We start from the raw sequence: 21,578 nt of genomic DNA, 5'->3' as shown, positions 1-21,578 counted from the left end.
AATGAAACGACAATTCACACAACCCGATGCTGTCTGACTATTGATGTTTATCTTCCTGTTTGTTTTCCTCCCTTTATTTCCCTCAATGCCTTGCAGGAAAAGTTGAGTTACACCAAGAAGGGTGACGACATGTTGCTGAGCTCCACTACAAGCAGGACGTGAGTAGCATACCAGCCAGCAGTGACAGCATGTCAGCTCTGAGGCTGCATTAGGCTGCGTGTTTGCAAATAGTTTACTGATAATACGTCACACAAGACAAGTCCTTAGCAACTTGGCTGCAGGAACTCGGCGCTAAGAACCAACTCTAGCACGCCAAGTCACTTCTTAGGTTACCCGACTCCTCTTGTGTATATACTTAACTTTGCAGCATTACCGCCATTTTATATTTTGTCACAATTTTATACCAACATTTCAACCCACACTGTCATGTAGTATTGGTGAACAGATGTGAGGAAGACAAAAAAAAAGCTGTGAAAAAAAAAAGAACCAGCTGTCTAGCAAAAGGGTGTCATAAAAATAAATAGAGGAAAGGAAATTGAATAAATGAGTTAAAGGTCCACATTTTGTGCTCACTGTGATGCCTTAAAAAATAAAACGAATTTGGCTGAGACATCCTGAATGTATCTCAACCATAATAGAACATCTGGTCACCAGCAATGGGCAAACATGATTGGGTTCATTGGATCAATTCAATGCGTGTCATTCTTCAAGGCTCTTTATTGATTTGATAATTATGCTGCGCACATCAATCATAATAAATGAAGTACCGGGTGCCTTTAGGAAAACTGCTCATACATTTCACATACACCTGCATGATATAATTTGATACATTAGCAAGGCTGCAAAGGGATTGATAACTTCCATACAATTTCAATGACAAGTATAGTAGGGGTAATTATGATTGGATAATTTATGCAACTTCAAGCCTGTGGGACTCAGCAAGCCCTCCCTCACTGTCGTCACGGATACCATAACAGCCCATGAGAAAACTGCAAGACTTGAATACAGAGAAAAGTAAAGGACAAAGGAAGATATACTTTGGAAAAATGGTCTGCTGGCAACATATGCTGTAGTAGTGTTAGCATAGACTTATGTTGTTGCGCAAACACGTCAAACTAATTGAATATGACTGTAAGGGATTTATTTTACTCCTCCATTCGCTCTTTGGAGTGTGGAGGTTTTTAGTGTAAGCCAATATGTCAGGAGGTGGAGAGCTGGCGTCAGGTGCAGTGATGGTGGGCCCTCTAGGGTCTCTGTACTGCTTGGATCGGTTCTGTCCTATGTTGGGAATACGGCCGGCTCAGGGAGATTTGTCTTCGTGAGGCGCACTGATGGGATATGTGTCGTGTAGCGGCGCTGATGAGGACTCAGGTGGTACAATGTTATTTCTGCTGAAGGCTCCTCTACTTCATCACAAAGAACAGCATAGAGAAGAGATGGAGGGTGTGACCAGAAGGTGGGGCTGGGGGGATTACTTGTGTAATATTTTTATAATACTTCCTCTGACATGAAAAGGCAAATTAGGGAAAAAGTGACCACAGAAAATATGTCAAATGCATCAAATTAGCTTAACCTCCCCTTTTCATTAAGGACTTTCACACCATTTAAAAGCATGATCAAACTAATTAGAAAGATTTGTGAGTGTTTCCATTTCGGTAATACAATGTTAAACAAAAGCCACACATTTCTAGTTTTAAGATTATCAGGATTTGAGGTTTAATTAGGGATGTAATAATAACATTCATATTAATATTGTGATAATTGCAATATTAAAATTGCCAAAATATTGTCCTCATCATGTTATACTAAAAGCAGTACATCAACAAAAAAATTTTTTTTTTTTGCCTACTTCAGTTGAACACAGAATTTTTAACTACATAGACCATGATACTTTGCGCCGTTGAGGCAATAGAAAAAACACGTTGTATTTTGTTAATAGAGTACAGTCATTCAAGATGGTGGAGAGCGGTGAACCTACTGGCAGGGATTTAGCTGTATGTACAAAAACACAACATTGTACTTTTATCCCTCCAATAACATGAGCTTTTATATATATATATATATATATATATATATATATATATATATATATATATATATATATATATATTATACATAATATAATAATATAATATAATAATATAATATTTTACAATATTGTTATACGTGATGGTGAGCTTTATTAGAATTTCGCTAATCTCCCCAAAATATCATGATATTTATCGTATCGTTAGTTTCAAACTGTGACATCATATCGTGATGTTTGGATACCGTTACATCTCTAATGTTAATACTGATAGAAACAAAATGCCTGGCAAAGACCAACAAAAAATTTCATTTTGCAGCATATTTTAATTTATTCATCATTATTATTAACAGGGATGGATGACTACCAATACAAGGTATCGGTCCGATACCTGGCCTTATTATTAATATTAAGTATTATATTAAGTATCAGTACTCACAATGGTCATTTTACGATCAGGAACTAAAAATTGCCATTAGTGTAATAGAAAATGCTATATATGGATTTATAGGTCTTTAAAAAATATATATTGTTTGTGTGTGTGTGCATGTGGTCTTGTTTTTGTTACATAGTGGGGCCAACATTCCGGGATTTCACAGAGTTGTGGCGCCCACCCGTTAATGTCGGGCCATTTTGTTGGGCCCCACAAGTTTAGACCTCTTTTTGAGGGTCAAGACATGGTTTTAGAGTTTAGGTTTGAATTGGGTTATGGTTAAGGTAAGGAATAGAGGTAGGCAATAATTTTTGATGGTTGGGGCTAGGGGGAGGGGCTAGGACATGCATTATGTCAATGAGATGGCCCCACAAAGATAGTAAAATAAACCTGTGTTCGTGTGTGTGTGTGTTTTCTCTAAATTGAATGTATCAAAAGTACTAGTGGTATCAATACTTGGTATAGGTATGAGTGGCTACTGAAGATTTCAGTACTCATACTGCTATCAGTCTGGACAAAAGTGGTAACAAACATCCCAGATTATTAATATCAAATTCAGGAAAAAAAAATTATATTATATATATTATACTTTTAAAATCTGGAGGTTAAAAATTGACATTGAAATGATTATTCAGTCTAAACAATCTAACTTGCAGTATAAATTGACAAACATCAAACTGGAAAATGGAAAAAACTAATGCATTAGAAAGTTCCCGCACTTATCACACATCCTACATCTGAGTTAACTTTCACAACAAACGTCTAAAGCTCAGGTGTTTTTTATCTTTGGTGAGAAGATGTGACAAGGTGCTGCTACACCTCCCGATAAAGTGAGAGGAAGGAAGTCATTAAAAAAATGCAAGCATATGTAATCAAATATTCCTATGCATCCTTTGCTGTTACATAGCTACTGGTATTTAGTTACTGCAGCTACTTTGCAATTCTTCAGTGGGCTTGTACAGAAACATGATATTATACTATACTGTTGTGGTGGGGGAATGTGTCTCACTGGCATGCTCCTGTTGAAATCTACACAAAACACACCAAAACAGATCAACAGTTACAGAAGGGAACTGCGTGCCTTAAGTTGGTCAAGGTCTCAACATGCCATTCATTTTGATGAACTGTCAACCATGAGCAACATATCGCCTAAGGTTGCACTACTTGTATATAAGATTTGGAAAATCACCAGAGGCAAAAAAATAAATAAATAAATAAAAACACGGACAAAGTTTACAACAGAAGCTGCTAAAGTGAGTGTGCTAAAAATTACAAAATCACTGTTTTTTGCAAGCCATTCAGCATTTAGAGAATGAGGCCTGAATTGAAAGCAATGACATATTTGTAGTTATAAATTTGATTGGTGTTATACTGTGACTGACTGCACTATGTTTACAATTATTTTACATGAGCTTTTCAGGAAGATATTAATTTATCTACATAAACATCGGCAGAGCGAAACCATTAAGATCAACACGGAGGTCAAAGCTTAAAGTCGGCGTGATGTGAAGTGGAAAAGGAAGATGAAAGCTTTGTCACAACATCAGGGCCCTCAGGACAGGTGAGGTAACCCGAGGTGGAGGACAGAAGTGCAGCAGAACTCCCAATACCAATGTGCGGATGTCAAATAGCCCCAAGCTTCTTTCAGCACCAACACTGGAACACAGTAGGCTGTGACCATGACCGACTTTGCAGCCCACAGAAGGAGAAAGAGACAAAGAGAGGTGGAAGCATATACACAGCATGTGAGGAAGACGGACAGAAAAAGAAAGTGGGAATAAGGAGATCAGATTTTATGGCACGAGCCATGAAGACCTTTCTTGGAAACGTTCCACTGAGGTGATGCCCTTCTTTGTCCTACATGCTAAAATTAACACCACCTTTAAAAAAAAAAAAAACATTCTGAAGAGTGCACAAGATGTACTGTACACATTAAAAGGAGACATTATGAACTTTTGTCCATATTTTAAAACTCAGGCGTCTGTTCTTGATAAGTTTCTGTTCCTTCCGTCTTTGGTCCTGGTATCGGGTCATCTGGATTGTTTGGTGTTTTATAAGATCAAACAGGCTGGATGTACAATTGTATGCATAATAATGAAAAATGTAAAAAAAAAAAAGTCAATTGATTAATTTGTCTGTGACATGCATTTGTCAAAATTCCAAATACGTAGATGAAGAATTACACACACTTAACACACGTATTTTTTTGTTTTTTGAAATGAGCCAATTTTGAGGGTGTGTGCCTGTCTCATGCAAGTGAGCGACTATAATCCCCACCACATATGCTGCTGAGCCAACGGCACGTATCCTTTCCATTAAAATGACGACTATGGGCGGAGCTTAGAGCTTCAAGTCAATATGGTTGGCAATTTCCTTCATGGGGTCAGCACCTCCTCAGAAAGCCGCAAAATTACACTTTCAAATTAGTGATTGGATCCCTGTTCTGTATGAGAAACATCATTGCAAATCATGTCCCCCTTAGGCCAACCACATTGACTTTACCCAGCAATTAAGCATGCTCTTTGCAGAAGCTACCACTGTTAGCTAATGCTAACCTTCGCATCCAATAAAACTCATTGCAGCTCTGCCTACCTTTTGGGTTTACCATGAAGTGTTTCAGACAGTGTAGTCCAGCCGTGGCTTGAGAATGGTACATCTTTGCCCAACTTTGTAATAGACAGAGAAACTTGGAATAGGGATTTCTACATTGTACATAAATTAGCTTGGCTGCTACATAACAGCCATGCATTTTCTATTGTGCTTGTCCTAATTAGAGTCACAGGTGAGCTGGAGCTTGTCCCAACTGACTTTGGGCAAGAGGTAGGGTATACCCTGGAGTGGTCGTAACTTCAGAACGGCCCACTTACAATTACATAACAGTATTTAGTTGGTTATTGAAGGCTTGCCAGCAATTCAAAAGTCAATTTTACATAATAGTTCCCTTTTGATGCTTGAGAACACCCTTCCTCATTTGATGTGAGGTGGGGTGGGTGTTTTTGGCATATGAGCAAAAGTGCACAACTCCTACTATTTACATAGGAGACGCATTACAGATGCACTTGAAACCCATTTCATCTGAGCATTACCATTTCTGTTGCATTTGGTACATAACCCATTTTTTGGGGGATGAGGGGGTACTTCCATATAAAAAAAGGGGTTGAACTCTTTTACTTTTGAGTAAAAGTCACAGTCTATGACCTGCTGCTGTCCCCTGATTAGACGACAGAATTGTCACTTTAAAGCAGCAGACATTGATTTAATAGAATGCACAGTAAAAAAGGGGAAGATGAATAATTTAAGATATATATAGAAAAAGGCATAAATGCAACTTTTTAGCATTCATTTCATATTGGGTCAAATGAATAATGCCCAACCAACCCAAAAAAAGGCGGTTTTGTATAATCCCGCCATGCACATTCAGCGGGCAGGTGTGTCGTTTGAACAAACAAAGAAACATCTCCATTGTTGATAGCGACATGATTACATCAGAAGTCAATACGTTATGTGTAGATAGGGCCAAATCTGAACAGCTATACCGGAGACAAAACACTTAGAAAATGTGCTTACTACGTCACGTACACGCCAGGTAAAAAATGTTTAAACAATGTAGGACACAACAGATAATAATTGTGGTCTGTGGTCAGCATACAACACAGCCAGCTATACAACACAAGTTATACAACACAGCCAGTTTCCAATAGTAGGCAAAAAGGAGCAGGCCTAGGCTACTTGGCGTAGCTTGTAAGAAAGTGGATGGTTTGTTTACAGTTATTAAACCAAGATGATTTTAGCAAAAACCCTGGTCACATGAATAATTGACAATGTTCATGCATTTGATTTTCATCAATGTCTGAAAAGGAGATGCTGTAATTATTACATTATATCTAATGTTTATCAGCGTTTTTTTTTTAAATAATGTTTTGGGGTTTACATTTTTTTCCAATGCATTTTCACTATGGCGGTGGTCGGTTATAGAATAACTATACAAGTTGTTTGAATACATATATTGTGCCATCTTCTGATCGAATCAGTGATCAAGTATCATTTTTTTTTTAAACCTCAAAACCCCTGATTGCATAAATTCTACTTTTTAGCTATATCTGTGCTCTTCCCACCCAGGGTCGTAAACTCTCGGTTTTGCCAGAAGGAGTGAACCTGCCTGGCCATAACTGGTGACAAAAGGCAAGATAACACTGTTGAAAGATAAGGTGTCACAAATGTCTCCAAGCTTCCTTAATCCCAGAGGAATGGAGACTGCTGGTGTGATGCTGGGCTGGAGGAAAGAATCCTTAGCGCTTAACACCTTTGATCTGGACAGATGTGGAAAATGACAGCACAGACAATCCAGTCCAGTTTTGGTGGATTACACCCGCATATCTCACAGAGGCACCAGTCAGTGGTACATCTCTGTCAAGAGTCTTCAGATTTATCACTGAGACACATGAGGTGGAGGGTGAACAGTAAACAGAGATATACATTTAATGTATGTCTGATGATGAGGAGCAGTATTGCTGCATTGAGGTCAGCTCACTGCTTGGATTGGGTTAGAAATGCAGACATATTGTTGACGGTGTGCTTTTGCATACTATCAGTGGGGCACTTGCTCTTGCTAGCGTTGATCTGACCAGATGCCTCCTACAAATGCTTTTCAGCAGCAGCAAAGACGTGATCTCTCCAAGTCTAAATTATCCACAGCCCATCTTTAAAAGAGCATTTTTATGTATGTAACTTTGCTGGTGCTGAAGCCTGTGTGAATGAAGGCAGGAAAAGTACAAGTCGAGACAAAATGACCTCTCTAAGAATAGGCAGCTGACTTTTGGCACTTATCTTGAGAGACATTAAGAAGCACCACCACCTTAGAAGGAATAATCCATTTAAACTCGGGTCACATGGCTGTGATTGATGTACAAACAGGAGTAAGACTTAATAACCTCTATCATGCTAGGTGACCCTGTGGCCCACAGTGGGTACTAGAGTTTGTTTACGGTTGGTAACAACACACTGTCCGTGCTGAAATTCTGTTGTGGTTAATGGGCCTGATTGAGGGATTAGACTGTCAGCGTAGTGTGAGCCCTCATTTTTCTTCAGATGTGTGGGAAGGTAGCCCCTGTGCCCCAATGCTACACCCAACCATCCTGCTCTGCCATAATCTATCAATGGTGACTGAGTCCTCTGGAATATAGAGGGGCGAGAGACAGTGCCAATTAGCATCGGCTTTCCTGACAAATCAGTTTTTTCAAACCCAAATACCTTGGATAGCATGTCCCTGATTTTCTCTATCACAGTGTTAAGAGTAGTCGATATGTTTTCCGACTGAAACTCAAGTATGAAAGCATGAATGTTTAACTGACATTTGAGTACAGATGTTGTTATTTCAATTCAACAGAGAGAGAGAGGTTTACAAACTAAAAGAGAGGGAAGCCCAAACATCACATGTTCTTTAGATAATTAAGTTGTTAATGTAAATTTCCCTTGGAGGTTTCACAACAAGAAATAATGAAACATTTTAAAATTTACATCCCTGTACATCCCGTACATCTGTCCTTAAACTGCGTTAAGTTTTTAAATTATACAGGTCCCAGTGGAAAAAATGCTGAGACAAGAATGACATCGGGGATAGGGAGAATTCTCACCGAGAACTATTTATAAAAAACATAATACTAGTCAATCTGATTGTGTTATTTCATGCTAAATCTATCTTGGTTAACATTTCAACAGCTGTAAACAAGACAATGCACTCACCATTGTCCAACGTATTTGCTCGGTCCCAGCAGCTATTGGAACCTGGCTGTGCCTTTTACCTCGTGCCAGCCCCTTAAGTAACATTGGAAATATGCCGACAGAAAAGCTTAGCTTGCGTTGGGTCTGACCGGCAACCACAGGACTATGTTTCCCATGAGTATTAGACATGGTTAACAGGGAGAAGTTCTAGTTTAGTATCGGTTAAATGAATTTTAAATTGTTTTTTCATTTATGCATCGCTATGACAACTGTGTGATTGACATGCACATGGTCCACCATACAGTTGGCTTGCTAACTACACTAAAAAAACAAAACAATACATCATCATCAACAACAACAAAAACAGGACACCAGGACGGGACCTGCGTAATAGTGGGAGTAAACAACATGGCTGGTGAAATCCGTCTGGATCAGGACACAAGGCTAAAAAATGAGACTGACCGGAATAAAAAACGGATGTCTGGTCAGTGGTCACCCTAACTCAGGAGACTGCAGATGGCCAAAACATGTGTCCCATTGGTAAGTTGTAAAATAGTTTCGAGCTGTGCTGAGAACCGTGCATAAACGTACAACCAAAGCCAAACAAAAACAATTTGCTTTGAACCCTGAGACGCACTGGGAAGATTAATTTCCACTCACAAGGAATATAAATTTGCCTCCGTCTTCATTGTCTCATTTGCAAATTTTTGTGACATATTAGAGCAGAATTGACTTCTTGGAAGTTTTAGACTCTTCTTCTCTCTCATCAGATGACCATTTTTTCCATTCCCATGAAGCTCACCAAAGACTTTTTGCTCATTTTTGTGAGCTGACTTTTTTCCTGTATCACATGATCGAGACAAGCACTTTAACAGCGGCTCAGGAGAGTGCATCAGATTTTTTTTATCCGCCTCTCCGCGTAGCCCAGTGGTTGGGGACCACTGGTCTAAAATGTACAAAAATTGCCAAAAGCTTGGCAAAAAGGTTAGAACCATTTTCAGAGCATGGTAGTTCAAGGATCAGAGGGAAAATGCATGAACAGTAGAATACTAGACTTGAGACACTATACTCTATACTATAGTTCCTCTTTAAAAATCCATCCTCTATTTGCCCTCTGCTGTGTTTGGATCTTCATCCTTAATCAGCTGCATTGTTCTGTGGAGATGCAGTTATGGGAAGTGCTAAGCTGTTTATTTATTGAACAGGCTTTAATACCTCCCCTCAGCAGCACGCTTGGCTCGGCACCGGCTTGTACTTTGAAGTAAGGGCGTCTGGCAGAGCGCTATGACGGGCCCCCACTGGTAGTGCAGCACTCGACACCACAATAAACACAGTCAACTGCAATAAGCTATGCCCTTACAAGAAGCATACAGTAACAACAATGATCAACCCACACCCCGCTGACATGAATGTATGTCTTGCACCAAAACAGCTGTTTAACAGCAAAAGTCCTGCAAGTAATCATGTTCTTTTGTTTGCATTAGCTTATATACAAAGTTTGACGACAGCATGATCGAGTAGTTGTTGTCATGTATGCTACACATTTGAAAGATCCCACAAGTTCTAAACTCGGCTCAGAAGCTGATAGTGTTATTTTAGACACCAACATTAACGGATTGCAAGCAGCTTCAGGTACCTGGGTACTCATATTTTTGAAAAACAAAGATATACAGACAAGACCAAACAATTACCACTGAGAAATAAAAAGCTGGTGAAGTTTTCATTTTCTTTAACCACTCTGGTACTGTGGAAGGAATCCTAACGTGGATCAGTACTGACATGCCCTCCATAGAGTGATCCTAGCAGTAGAACAAAGCTGAAGATAAACTCTACTGTCTCTGCAAGACGTCTGTGCCAGGAGTTGCAGGAGCAGAGCAACTAAGATATCATCGAAGCATCCCAGCCCTCAAACTTACTTTTTTTCTTCTTCAGTATTTTGTATGACTGCAATTATTGTCCAATTGTTTTTCACAAGATGCAACTGAAACCTTCTTCCACCTGTACATCTCACACATGTATGACACCATCTGAGCACAATAAGTGGTCTCATCAGACCACAAGACAGTTTGGGTAATCTATGTCCTGTCTCTGTTTGTCTTCAGCAAACCGTTTGCTGGCTTTCTTGTGTATCCTATTAAAAGACGCCTCCTTGTAGAATGAGGGTGACAAGCTGAACCCGCACCCGATCAACCGCTGCACAAATTCTGTCAGTACTCATTCACCTAATTTCCAAATATAAGCTCTGAACATGGCCGACCACAGCGAGGCCTGTTCTGGGTGGAACCAGTCCCAGGCTACAGCTCAGTTTCAAGGTGCTGGCAATTACACCACCTTGACTATCCTCATGCAATGTATAGCAACATTTTTTTCTGATCCAAGAGAGTTATTTGCCAGTGTCCAGTATTAGTAAGTGTGAGAGCGATAATTGAACATTTTACACTTTTACTCCCCATTCACACATGAGACTGCAGTACTGAGTCACATAACACTAGAAAATGAAATTGGCAATTTTGACCTAATTTTAACTGTTTCACTTTGGGGTGTACTCACTTTTGTTACCAGCAGTTTACAGATCTCTGGCTGTGTATTGAATTACTTTGAGGTGACACTGTATTTACTCTGTTATACAAGCTACTGTCATTTATCATCATTCATTTATGCAAATGTGAGGGGCTTATTCACTTTTGTGAGGTACTTAGTCTCTAATGTCAAACTAGGGTCTGCGTTTTTTAAATATATCTACACATTTTGGATGATGTGCCAATGAGGCATTAGACGTGTTCTTGTTATGATCTAACTGTTGCTTACTGATGCATTACCGCTGCTGTAAATGTATGAAAAAGATAGCTTGAGGGAACAGTGTTTGCACCACAGGTAGAATATAATGTTCTGCTAATAAAGCCTGATCAAGTCACCAGACCTCTTGTAATACGACTGTGCTAACAATTACACGTGCCGGATCCTATTTAACAGATACTAGCACTCACGCTGACTTTATTAAAACCTTGAGAAAGGCAAGTATTTTGAAAAACATGGCATATTGGTCATTTTGAATTATTTATATTAATTTATGACAAATATTTTTTATTGAACTACTGTTAATGGAAGTAAGTCTACATACCAATTGCGCTGTACAGTAGGTGTAAAATATTGAAATGGGAAAGTAGTTGTCAATAGTCACTATGTTATCGAGCACCTTTTGCTAAGTAAGATGCGTTGACATTTGCTAAGTGCCTTGTAATGAGCTTGGTGCATGCAGTTCATATGAGGCCAGGTGGTCCCAGCCTAATTGAAGGCTACTGTCACTTATCATGCTCTATGGTGAGCTGGTTTGGATGTTTCAACATATCCAATTCAACATACCAACTAATAATTTTGTATTAATATTAAATGTTACAAACACATTTGTAATTAAAGTTCCATAAAGTTTGCACAATATCTTGGTGGAGCTCTTTTATAAAGGGAAAACAAGTCTAACATCAAATAGACAACATAATAAATAATGACAATCCTACCATAGATTCCTGTGGAGATACACGGGAAGGCCTGTAAAATAAGACAAATAAACATTGGTCAGAGCATATTCAGAGTAAGCAAGCATGACACACAATTCAGCAAAGTCACTGTAACTGACACTAAAGGACCAACATGAACATGTTTTTACATACAAATGCTTCCTCACAAGCGAAACAGGAATGGCTACACATATTTCTGTTTCCCTTCTCTAAAAAGTGACCAATGGTTCTTGCTTTGTAGCACTTTGCAGCAGACATATTATTCAAGCGTGGCTTTATAAGCTTAAAATAGTTCCATTATTCTTTACTTGCGTCGGCAAATATATTATGATACATAGGCCTTGCACCGAGCGTCCCTATTTCACATTTATCTTTTTAAGTATATTAATAAACAGTAAAGCACTTTTTTTTTCTTTTTCAAAGGTTCCATTTGTTCTCAAAAGCAGCTGAAGTTGTGTTTTGGTTCCTACATTCTTCATAATGAGCGACCAAAACATTAATAAATGAAACACAGATAACAAATGTCACTAACATCTAACTAATGGATTAAAATTACAGCCACTAATATACTAGCACACTAAATATATTACTCTAATAGTAAGCAAAAATAGCTACGGCTTGTTTTTGCTTTTAAAATGATGGCAACACATGCAATGATACTTAAGATGCCTGTAAATACATTATTTTGCAACAACCATTTTGTTTATTACGGCTATAAAGCCATGACAATCAATTTATAAGAATTTCCTGTTTTATTCACAGAATCAGATTTATTGGCCAAGTATGTAAAAACACACACAGTCACAGCCCGTCCGAGAAGCACAAAAAATGACAATGACCAACGGCAATTCGCTAATTACTGCCATGAATTCCTTCCCTCCTTCACAGTCTAACAATCTTGAGATTTATTTCTTTATAACTTAAGACTACACATTTTTGTTTTTTTAGAACACACACATATAGCAGTTTTAAAGAAAGAACTGGCAAGTAATTTGGTATATTTTGCTCATTGCCCCCTGCAGATAAAATAACAAATCCCTTCAAATCAGTTCAATTTAATCAATTTAGTTTAACTGTCCAGCAACGCACATAATTTTTAGAAGCAACATAATTGCAAGATGAAGGATGTGTGACATTAACAAACAAACCGACCCATCAAAATAGATTTGATTTTACAACGGAATGTGACTAAGATAACATACTCCACTGTCATCATCATCCCAAAACAGCTACATTTTCGTGAACCACTTTTGACAGCTCTCATTGTCGCGGGAGTCACAAAAGTACTCTACAGAGTGACCATAATATGACAAACGCTACAACGATAACACAGATTTCCAGCCGCATTTCATTGTTAAAGTCACTGGATCAAAAGTTAAAGGTTACATTTTCTAACCTATAGTTGATGAAAAATAGAGTGAAATAAATGAGTGAAGAGAATCTCTATTTTAAATTTTTTTGCACTTTGAAACCAATAGGTCAATTTAACATTCTTTTAAGCCAAGAGGAATGTGCTTCTGTTTGTATCTGTATTTACCAGTACTAAGGATCCCCCTTGTCAAGGCTCATTTTTCTTCTGTAGGGAGATTTAAATCTTTTAAAGTAGCTTTGACCTTTCCAGGTGACCGTCTGACTCTGACACAAATAACAGAAGATAAAGCATGGCTATTGTTTTAATGCGGTGCCCAGCTTTGCCAGTGGCATTTCCTTCAAATAGTTTACAATTGAGGTACATGATCACTTATCTGAAAAGTACAAAATATAAAATAAACCTACCCCAAAAATAGGGTGCATTTTTTATGTTAGTCAATGTGACGATAAAGTTTCACACAGTGTGTATTATCTGTGGTGAACTAATACAATGCCATCTAGTGGTGAACTAATATAATGCAACACTTTTGAAGCACAGACACTATGGTGCCTCAAAGAGACCACACTGTGCAAGGCTACCACCAAAATTACTACCAATTTCTATTTGGTGTGAGCGAGCAGGCGCAGTGAGAGCATTGAGCAGGAGCGGCTAGCAAGAACTAGCTGGAGTGGCTAACAAGAGCAGCTAGCAAGAACTAGATGAATCAGCTAACAAGAGTGGCTAGCAAGAATTAGCTGAGGCAGCTAGAACAAATTTCACCCCACATTAGTGTGTGTGTGTGTGTGTGTGACGATAAGCGGTACTTTAACAAGCAGCTAGCAAGAACTAGCTGGAGTGGTCCTTGCCACACATTTCACCCCACTTAGGCGTTTGTGCGTGTGTGTGTGAGAGAGACAATCAGTAGTACTTTACCTTTAACAAGAGTGGCTACCAAGAACTAGCTGGAGTGGCTAGACCAAATTTCACCCTACTTAGGTGCGTGTTTGATAATCAGCAGTACTTTAACAAGCAACTCGCAATAACTAGCTGGAGCAGCTAGCAAGAACTAGCCAATATGAGCGGCTGTTGCTAGCGGGAGAAGCTAGCAAAAACTAGCGAGCGAAAGCGGTTGCAGCCCGAAACACAGACTCAGCGACGACCATCTACAGGCCCCAGCAGTAGAGGGTAAATGGTGGTCGACCCATTGCGTCTGACAGTAGCTGCAAGCACCACTAGAAGCATAAACAAATTCTCAGCTAGTTGTGTCAATATATTTTTGCTAATAGGGCATCATGTCAATGTCTTCAACTTGTGGCAAAATGTTTCATGAAAACGTGAAAAGCTGAGGCAGTGACATATAGTACTGTACATAAATATAACGTTACATATAATGTAAAAAATAATATCTCGTTTCATAGCCATGTGATCCAAAGATTGTCACCATTATCGAACAGCAAGCACCACAGCGGAACATGCCCGGTAAATACAAGTCAAAGTCATGTTGTTCAATAGAGTACGCCAAGTAAAGCATAACCTACTTTTCTTCATTGTTTGCAAACAACTGCACTGTATAGTACAAATACCTGTAGATATGCTTACACTGTGTGAAGGTCCAGAGTTAATTAGAACATGCAGCAGTATATAGACAGTCATGACCTATGATTCCTGCTTCAGGTTATTATTTCTATCTGCGGCTGCTCATTAGAAGTGAGTCAGCATGTCGGCCCACGTTGGCATGAGGCTGCGCCTGACATGTTGCCTTGTTGATGATTCTCTTTGCTTAGGGAGTCCTCAGAAATTGGTCACTTGGGAAATTATTCCGTTTCCGTGACTCCTCCCGAATCTATCACATCATTTTAAAGTGGAACACACCTTTCCTCTCAGCACTTCTGCACACTTATTTAGCTCACAGTGCACGGACAATGACAAAAGGCAGGCACTGTGATAATTGTAAGCATGACTTGATTTGTGTTCCCTATATATATATATATATATATATATATATATATATATATATATATATATACACACACACACATAAATGTTGACCCTTTAAGGCCACTTTTGAGGAGAGTTAGCATGAGTCGTACATAATCACGGACAAACTGATTCATTCTGTGGGTAGGTAGTGCCACATTAATTCATTCTTTCCACCTACACAGATTGCAACTTTTTTATGAGGTGAAAAGATACACTGTAGGGACCTTCAGGCAATTGCATATCTTTTATATTGCTGGTGTTGGGCAAAAATCTCATAAGTCATAATTTGGCAAATTTTATATTTTTTTCAAAAAATCTAATACTTGGTCAGTCCACACGTGTGGGAGTCCACACCAAATCTTAAGTGTTGAAACTGTTTTTTAGGTCTCCTGCAAAGTGATGATTTCTGAGGTACAAGGTTTTGATCAGACACCATTGATATGAATAATTATTCACCTGTATTTTCTTTAATATGTTAACACTGTGCCGATTGTCTAATTAAAACAATTATTTATTTGACTTTATTGTATGACCAGTGTTACACATTGACTGCTTTCGTACAGTAACATAACTGTAGCACCATTATCAATATTGCACCCTGCAACATCCGGTCATTTGTTTAGCAGCAGGACAGAACAGTAAAGACGGCTCAACCTCAGGCAAAGTGCAACAGTCCAGCTGTAGTTGCCACCTTCACATGAATGAATGTGAACGAGATGCTGCAAACAATCTATGAGCTGGCAGGTAAAGCGAAAAAAACCTTTCATGGGCACTGTGACTTTTGCTGGGGGAGCAACTCGTCTCGGCTGAGTGAACAAATAGAACTAGACCCAGGGTGCTGCGCCTGTAGCTTAAACCCTTCTAGCTTGTTTGCAGATGGAAGGTATGATTATAAATCATAGCAGAACGAGTGTGCTCATGTGATTATATATATATATATATATATATATATATATATATATACACACGGGAATACAGTTTTTTTTTAGAATTTGGATTTTGATTGGAAATCAGCTCTAACTTGGAGATATTTTATGGCTCCTTTTAAAGCTTTGAACTTTACATTTACTATGCTTCACCCATTGACATAGTTACAATGGTCTGTAAAATGCTTACTTTTCACAAGAGCCAGGGAAGTATGCTGTACATAAAAAAAACAAAAAAACATTGAATGCTGATATTAAGGACTGACAAAAACTTCCTTAATCCCTTGCCAAATGCTTGAGACTACTGTGACTATTCCAATGAGTGATTTATGTAAATGTAGAATGCATGTACATGGCATGTAGCATTTGAAGTAATTTCTCATTTGCATTTCGGAAGCCGAAGTTACAGGTGGACATAAAAAAAGGATCAAAGCAGGGACTGTGAGGATTTACTCTGCATCTATCAAAGTGCTATTTCACAGAGGATCTCAAAGTGAAAATGCCTCGCTCTGGAAGACTGAAGATAACATGTATGGAAAAAAGGATTGTCAAATATCCATATCGGATTTCCTATATAGCGACACAGATCTGTGGAGACTTTTTTTTTTTGCATGTTGATGGTTGATTTGTATGAGAAAATGACATCCTCTCAACTCTTGTGGTTTTGCCAAGACCAACAAAATGAAAATAGTGCAATTGTGCAGACAGATGCAGACATTTTTCATACATTTTACATTAAGCTAAAACCTACTGAGCCCCTAGAGGGGGGCGGGAAATATCTTAGCTTCACCAGTACCTTAAAGTGTTCCATAAAAAATTGTGTTCATCATGTATATAGCAAATACTTACAATACAATTATGAAGAAACCAGCACATGGAGCAAGAAAGGAACCATTAAGACCCTTTTTAATTATTAGAATTTTCTTTTCTGTTAATTCCTTTTCACACAAGAGGGGACAGCTGCATTGATTGTTGCATTACATATATTTAAACTGTCTCCACATCCCCATGTGATTAATGGAGCAGAAACAACAACCACAGGCTAAATCACCATGATTAAAAACTCACGATGATTACGAAACACTTCATATCATGCTTCAAAATATCTGAGGGCACATTAGCAGCATATGGAGATGGACGGTTAGAATTATCGTTAATCCTCAAATACAGGCCCGTGATTTGTTCTACAGTCGTAGATGATTCCCTGGCGGTTGATCAAAATGAATAGTAAAGTCATTAGGAAGCATTTTCATGAGACATTGCTTTCATTTTCATCCATAAATCAACTTCAACAACCTGTTTAATCACATAATAAAAAAGGTCTCTGGTCTAGCAATGTGAAAGCCCGCCTGTGACACACTTCTGTTGTGAGGCTACTAATTAAACATTTTTTTGCTTTCAAGGCCTCCTTCAACATTTCAAAATTGCCATTTCAAAAGGGGGGCTTCAAAGTCCCAACCCCACTTTGAAATTTGAAGAGACAGAACTGCACAGATGTGGAGACTTGATGTAGTGCACTCCTTTGGGTGAAATGCAGTTATGCTGAACATTGCATACTAATCAATGCACGGCAAGATGTACTTCTAAAAATGATTTGGGCAGCCCACGTAGCAGATTATATTACATTTGGTAGTAAGGAACACTGTGGTAAAGATATGAGCAATTGAGACTACTGCTAATTCAGAAATATCAAGACCCAGAGGCGCAACCTTTAGGATGACCAATCTAAAAAAAAAAAAAAAATGTAGAAGCAACCGATATAAGTAGTAGTAATTTGTTTGTGAATAATAATGAATATTACACGGAGGTCAAGGGACCATACCTCAGGATTGGACTGGGTAGTGATCTCATTTCACAAGAAGGGCGCATGTGAATTTGCTCAACCAAACCACATGCTTTGTGTACTTGAAGTCATTCGACCGTCTTCTTTGCAGCGGTTTGTGAGCAGTTTGCCAATAATACGGAATCAGGGGCACACAATAACGGCCTCTACACTGTTAAAGAGATAAGTTCACATTGCCTTGAACTTGTTTTCAGTGAATGTTGTAGTCTGCCATGGCTACTATTTATTACTGGTTCCAAAGCTGGGCAAATCCGTCCAGCTGTCATTGACGGATGCCCACCTTTCAGCAGGTTTACGTCCGTCGATCTGGGTCAGTACAGACTGTTCTTCTCAGTCTGTGTATCTATCTTTACAAGGCTTCATGTTAAAGCACTCGCCGAAAGGTGGGCGTCCGTCAATGATGGGTCGATGTAATGACAGTTTTGCCCAGCTATGACTGCTTCTTTTCATTGTTTTGAGCATAATTTTGAGATTGACAGAAGTCCTCAAGTTACGAACGAGTTGCGTTCCTACGCTGGCGATGTAACCCGAATTTCGACTCAAGTCTGATTTCACGGTTTAAGTCGATATTTACATCTAAATACTTTGTACAGTAATTTTTAAAAAACATATTTGCGCCACCCGGAAGATGCCGGAACCAATATTTCGTGTTTCCGCACGGACTTTCAATGCTGACAGGCGGCAAAGCGGAGCTAATGGAAACTGCTCGATGGAGGCCCGTTGCTGGAGGTAACAACCACACAACTTTAAAATGGTGAGATTACTGTGGGAAATTAACAAAAAAATAAGGTGTAACGGACGAGGCACAGGCACCATAAAGTCGAAACGATGTAGGTGGCGTATGACGTAACTCGAGGACTCCCTGTATAGTCACTGTATCAGATTGAAGAGATTGTCCAAAAAGGTGAAGCTTAGCTGTATATCTTACCATGTAACCCTAACTAATAGTAATCACCACTGGGTAGTAATTGAACAGACAAGATAGTAAATACAAGTGGTGTAATTTAGTTTCCTTCGTAGAGGGTCTGAGTAAGCATCTTAGTCATCCGGTAGTGACTCAGTATAACCACCACGTCATCAAATTAGGACAAGCCAGTTATCGAGATGAGATAGTTGAGGTAGTTCTGGCATCCATTTATGACTCCTGATTGCCACCCTGGGCAGATAGATAATAGATGCAGGTCTAACCGATGAGACACTGGAGCAGACCTAGACCTATAATGCAGGTGGGTCTGGGAACACCTTGGCATCCTTCCTATGGAGCTGGAGGAGGTGGCCTAGGACAGAGAAGTTCCTGCTCAGATTGCTGACCTTAGAAAGATTAGCATTTTGTAAAATACAGTATCAAACTAAAGTACTTAATGATTCCTCGTCCAGCTACGGTACACTTTTTGCGGTGTCACTTTCAGATTTTTAAACTCTACCTACATCATTTTCCCTGTATAAAGGCAGAAAGCCTAATGTTTGGGATCATTTCACACATTTAAAATATGTTATGAAACTAGCAGGCATATACAAGTCTCAAATCGATATTTAGCAGTTATATCTGCAGTATAATCCCAGCATGATAAAAAAAAACAATTCTAGGAGTTTGGAAATTAATGACCAACAGATGGAGATTATTTTGACCATGCAGGCATCCTGCTGTGCAGTGACAACAGCGCAACAGTGATAAAAATACATGAACAAATTCATAAATACAGAAAGGGACAGAAATGTTTCCCAGTAATCTACAAATACCCTCGATGTTTGCTAAGTAACTAACAGATTCCAAACACACGGAAGTGCTGTGCACTATAACAGCTAATGTTGTCATCCATACGTAGTATTGCATAGTCAGATTTATTAAGGACAGACCTTATACACTGCAAATTAAGTTGCACTAGTTTAACAGTGACCCCCTTGGAAGGACGGTAAGTATGCCAGTTTCAACAAATTTTCCACAATTTTGACATATTTTCCAATTAAAACTGTGACTATTTTACTTTTTAAACTATCAATATTCAATGAAAAGCAGTTTGAAAGCATTCAGTAGACTCGCACACTGTGGGTCTATTCTTTTTATTTCTTCAGTGGTCTTTCACTTCAGGAATAATTACTCAGCGGCTTCAAGTCGGGATGTTTTGGTCAACTGGGAATTTAATGGACTTAATGAACTCTCTTTGTTAACGGAGGCTTAACGTGGTCTGTGATTTCCTTCCCTGTGCTTGGTTCCTCAAAGACGATGGTAGTTCATCCCATTTGCACAGTCCCATTAATGCAAGGTCTGTGTGGATCCCAGTGATGCAACAATAGGAGAAGAGTTTAAAAAAATGCACATCAGCCACATAAAAAAGAAAGTGCAGCTTACTAGAACCGGCTAACTGGTTTCCTTTTCTTTTTTACTTATATAGTTCGGGTTCCCCATCAGTATACAATGCACAGTTAAAATATTTATATATATTTCTTCTTTAAAAAAAATAAAATAAATCTGTCTGTTTGGCATTAAACAACCCTACACATATTCTAAATGTATGATGGATGAGGCCTTCAGATGTTATTTTACACCTTAACTTTATTACGCAATTTTATTCCTCACACTTATTTGACGTGCTACTCCTTCCACGTTTTTTCAACCAATTCTCACCATTCCAACTTCAACGTATTCCAAAAATTCCCACCTAGTTTGTTTCTATTTTTCTCATCCCAAAGAAATCACAGTTATCCCAGAATTCCCCTTTTCTTCCCCAGATCTCCCCATTCATTCCCAATGACATATTCAGCATCACAGATTTCCATAATTACCATTGGAAATTCTAGCCATTCCAACTTCAACGTATTCCAAAAATTCCCACCAAGTGTGCTTCTATTTTTCTCATCCCCCAAAAAAATCACGGTTATCCCAGAATTCTACATTTTTTTCTTCTAGATTTCCCCATTCATTCCCAATAACATATTTAGCATCACAGATTCCTGTAATTACCATTGTAAATTCAAATAAATTCTTTGTTCAGCTCATTTAATTCACATTGGGATCAATTTTACACACTCCCTCAATTCTCATATAGCAACAATTCAAAATGTTTCACTCCAAAAAATCCCTCACTCATTTCTGAGGTGGTGGTTCAGGTTAGAGCCATGGGTTTGGGCATTGTTCCTATTAAAAATTCAAAATGTTAGCTCATGCAATTCAGCTTGGGAACAATTTCCAACATTCCCACAATTGCCAAAACCAAAAATTCCACATTTTTCACCAATATAATTTCACCTAATTCTATATAATTAAATAAATACCATTCAATATCGCCCAGCATCATTGCATATCATTGAAAGTCTTTCAATATCATTGACAATTTTTCACCAACATAATCACACACATTACTATCATTCAATATCATTCTGTTCAATTGTTTAATATAATTCCAAATCATTCTATATCATTCAACATAATTTAATATCATTCAACAACATTCCAAATCATTCAATATCATTCCACATTTATATTTTTCAGCCTCATAGCCTTCACAAAATTTCTTCAGAAATTGCATTCTCTAGTTAGAGCTAGAACTTTTTCCATACTGGTCGAAAAAAAAACTACCAGTACATACTGTATGTTGCAGTACCTCGAGTAAATACGATTTTAAACCCACTCACTGAATAGTATTTAGACCATGGTTTTAAATGGCATGCTCATATGCATATATAGAACAGAGTGAAAAACCTGCATGAAAAGCAGAGCTGCTTATCAGTGTATTCCGTGGGTAGACTTGGCCCCAGTGATGCACGCATTTTAAGCTCCCAACA

At 38.5% G+C, this 21,578-nt stretch overlaps 1 protein-coding gene across 2 annotated transcripts in view; it reads right to left on the bottom strand.

Moving 5' to 3' along the window:
• macrod2 (mono-ADP ribosylhydrolase 2) overlaps nt 1–21,578 on the bottom strand; it is a 410,765-nt gene that overhangs the window by 117,127 nt on the left and 272,060 nt on the right. For both annotated transcript variants that reach the window (XM_077581899.1, XM_077581900.1), the window contains exon 7: nt 11,696–11,726. In XM_077581899.1, the coding sequence (XP_077438025.1) occupies nt 11,696–11,726 (31 nt within the window). The remainder of the gene's footprint in view (nt 1–11,695; nt 11,727–21,578) is intronic.

The sequence above is a fragment of the Vanacampus margaritifer genome, chromosome 12 (genome assembly GCF_051991255.1).
Source record: "Vanacampus margaritifer isolate UIUO_Vmar chromosome 12, RoL_Vmar_1.0, whole genome shotgun sequence".
NCBI lineage: Eukaryota > Metazoa > Chordata > Actinopteri > Syngnathiformes > Syngnathidae > Vanacampus > Vanacampus margaritifer.
Note: the sequence above shows the minus strand (reverse complement) of the source record. Positions and strands in the feature narration are given on the sequence as shown.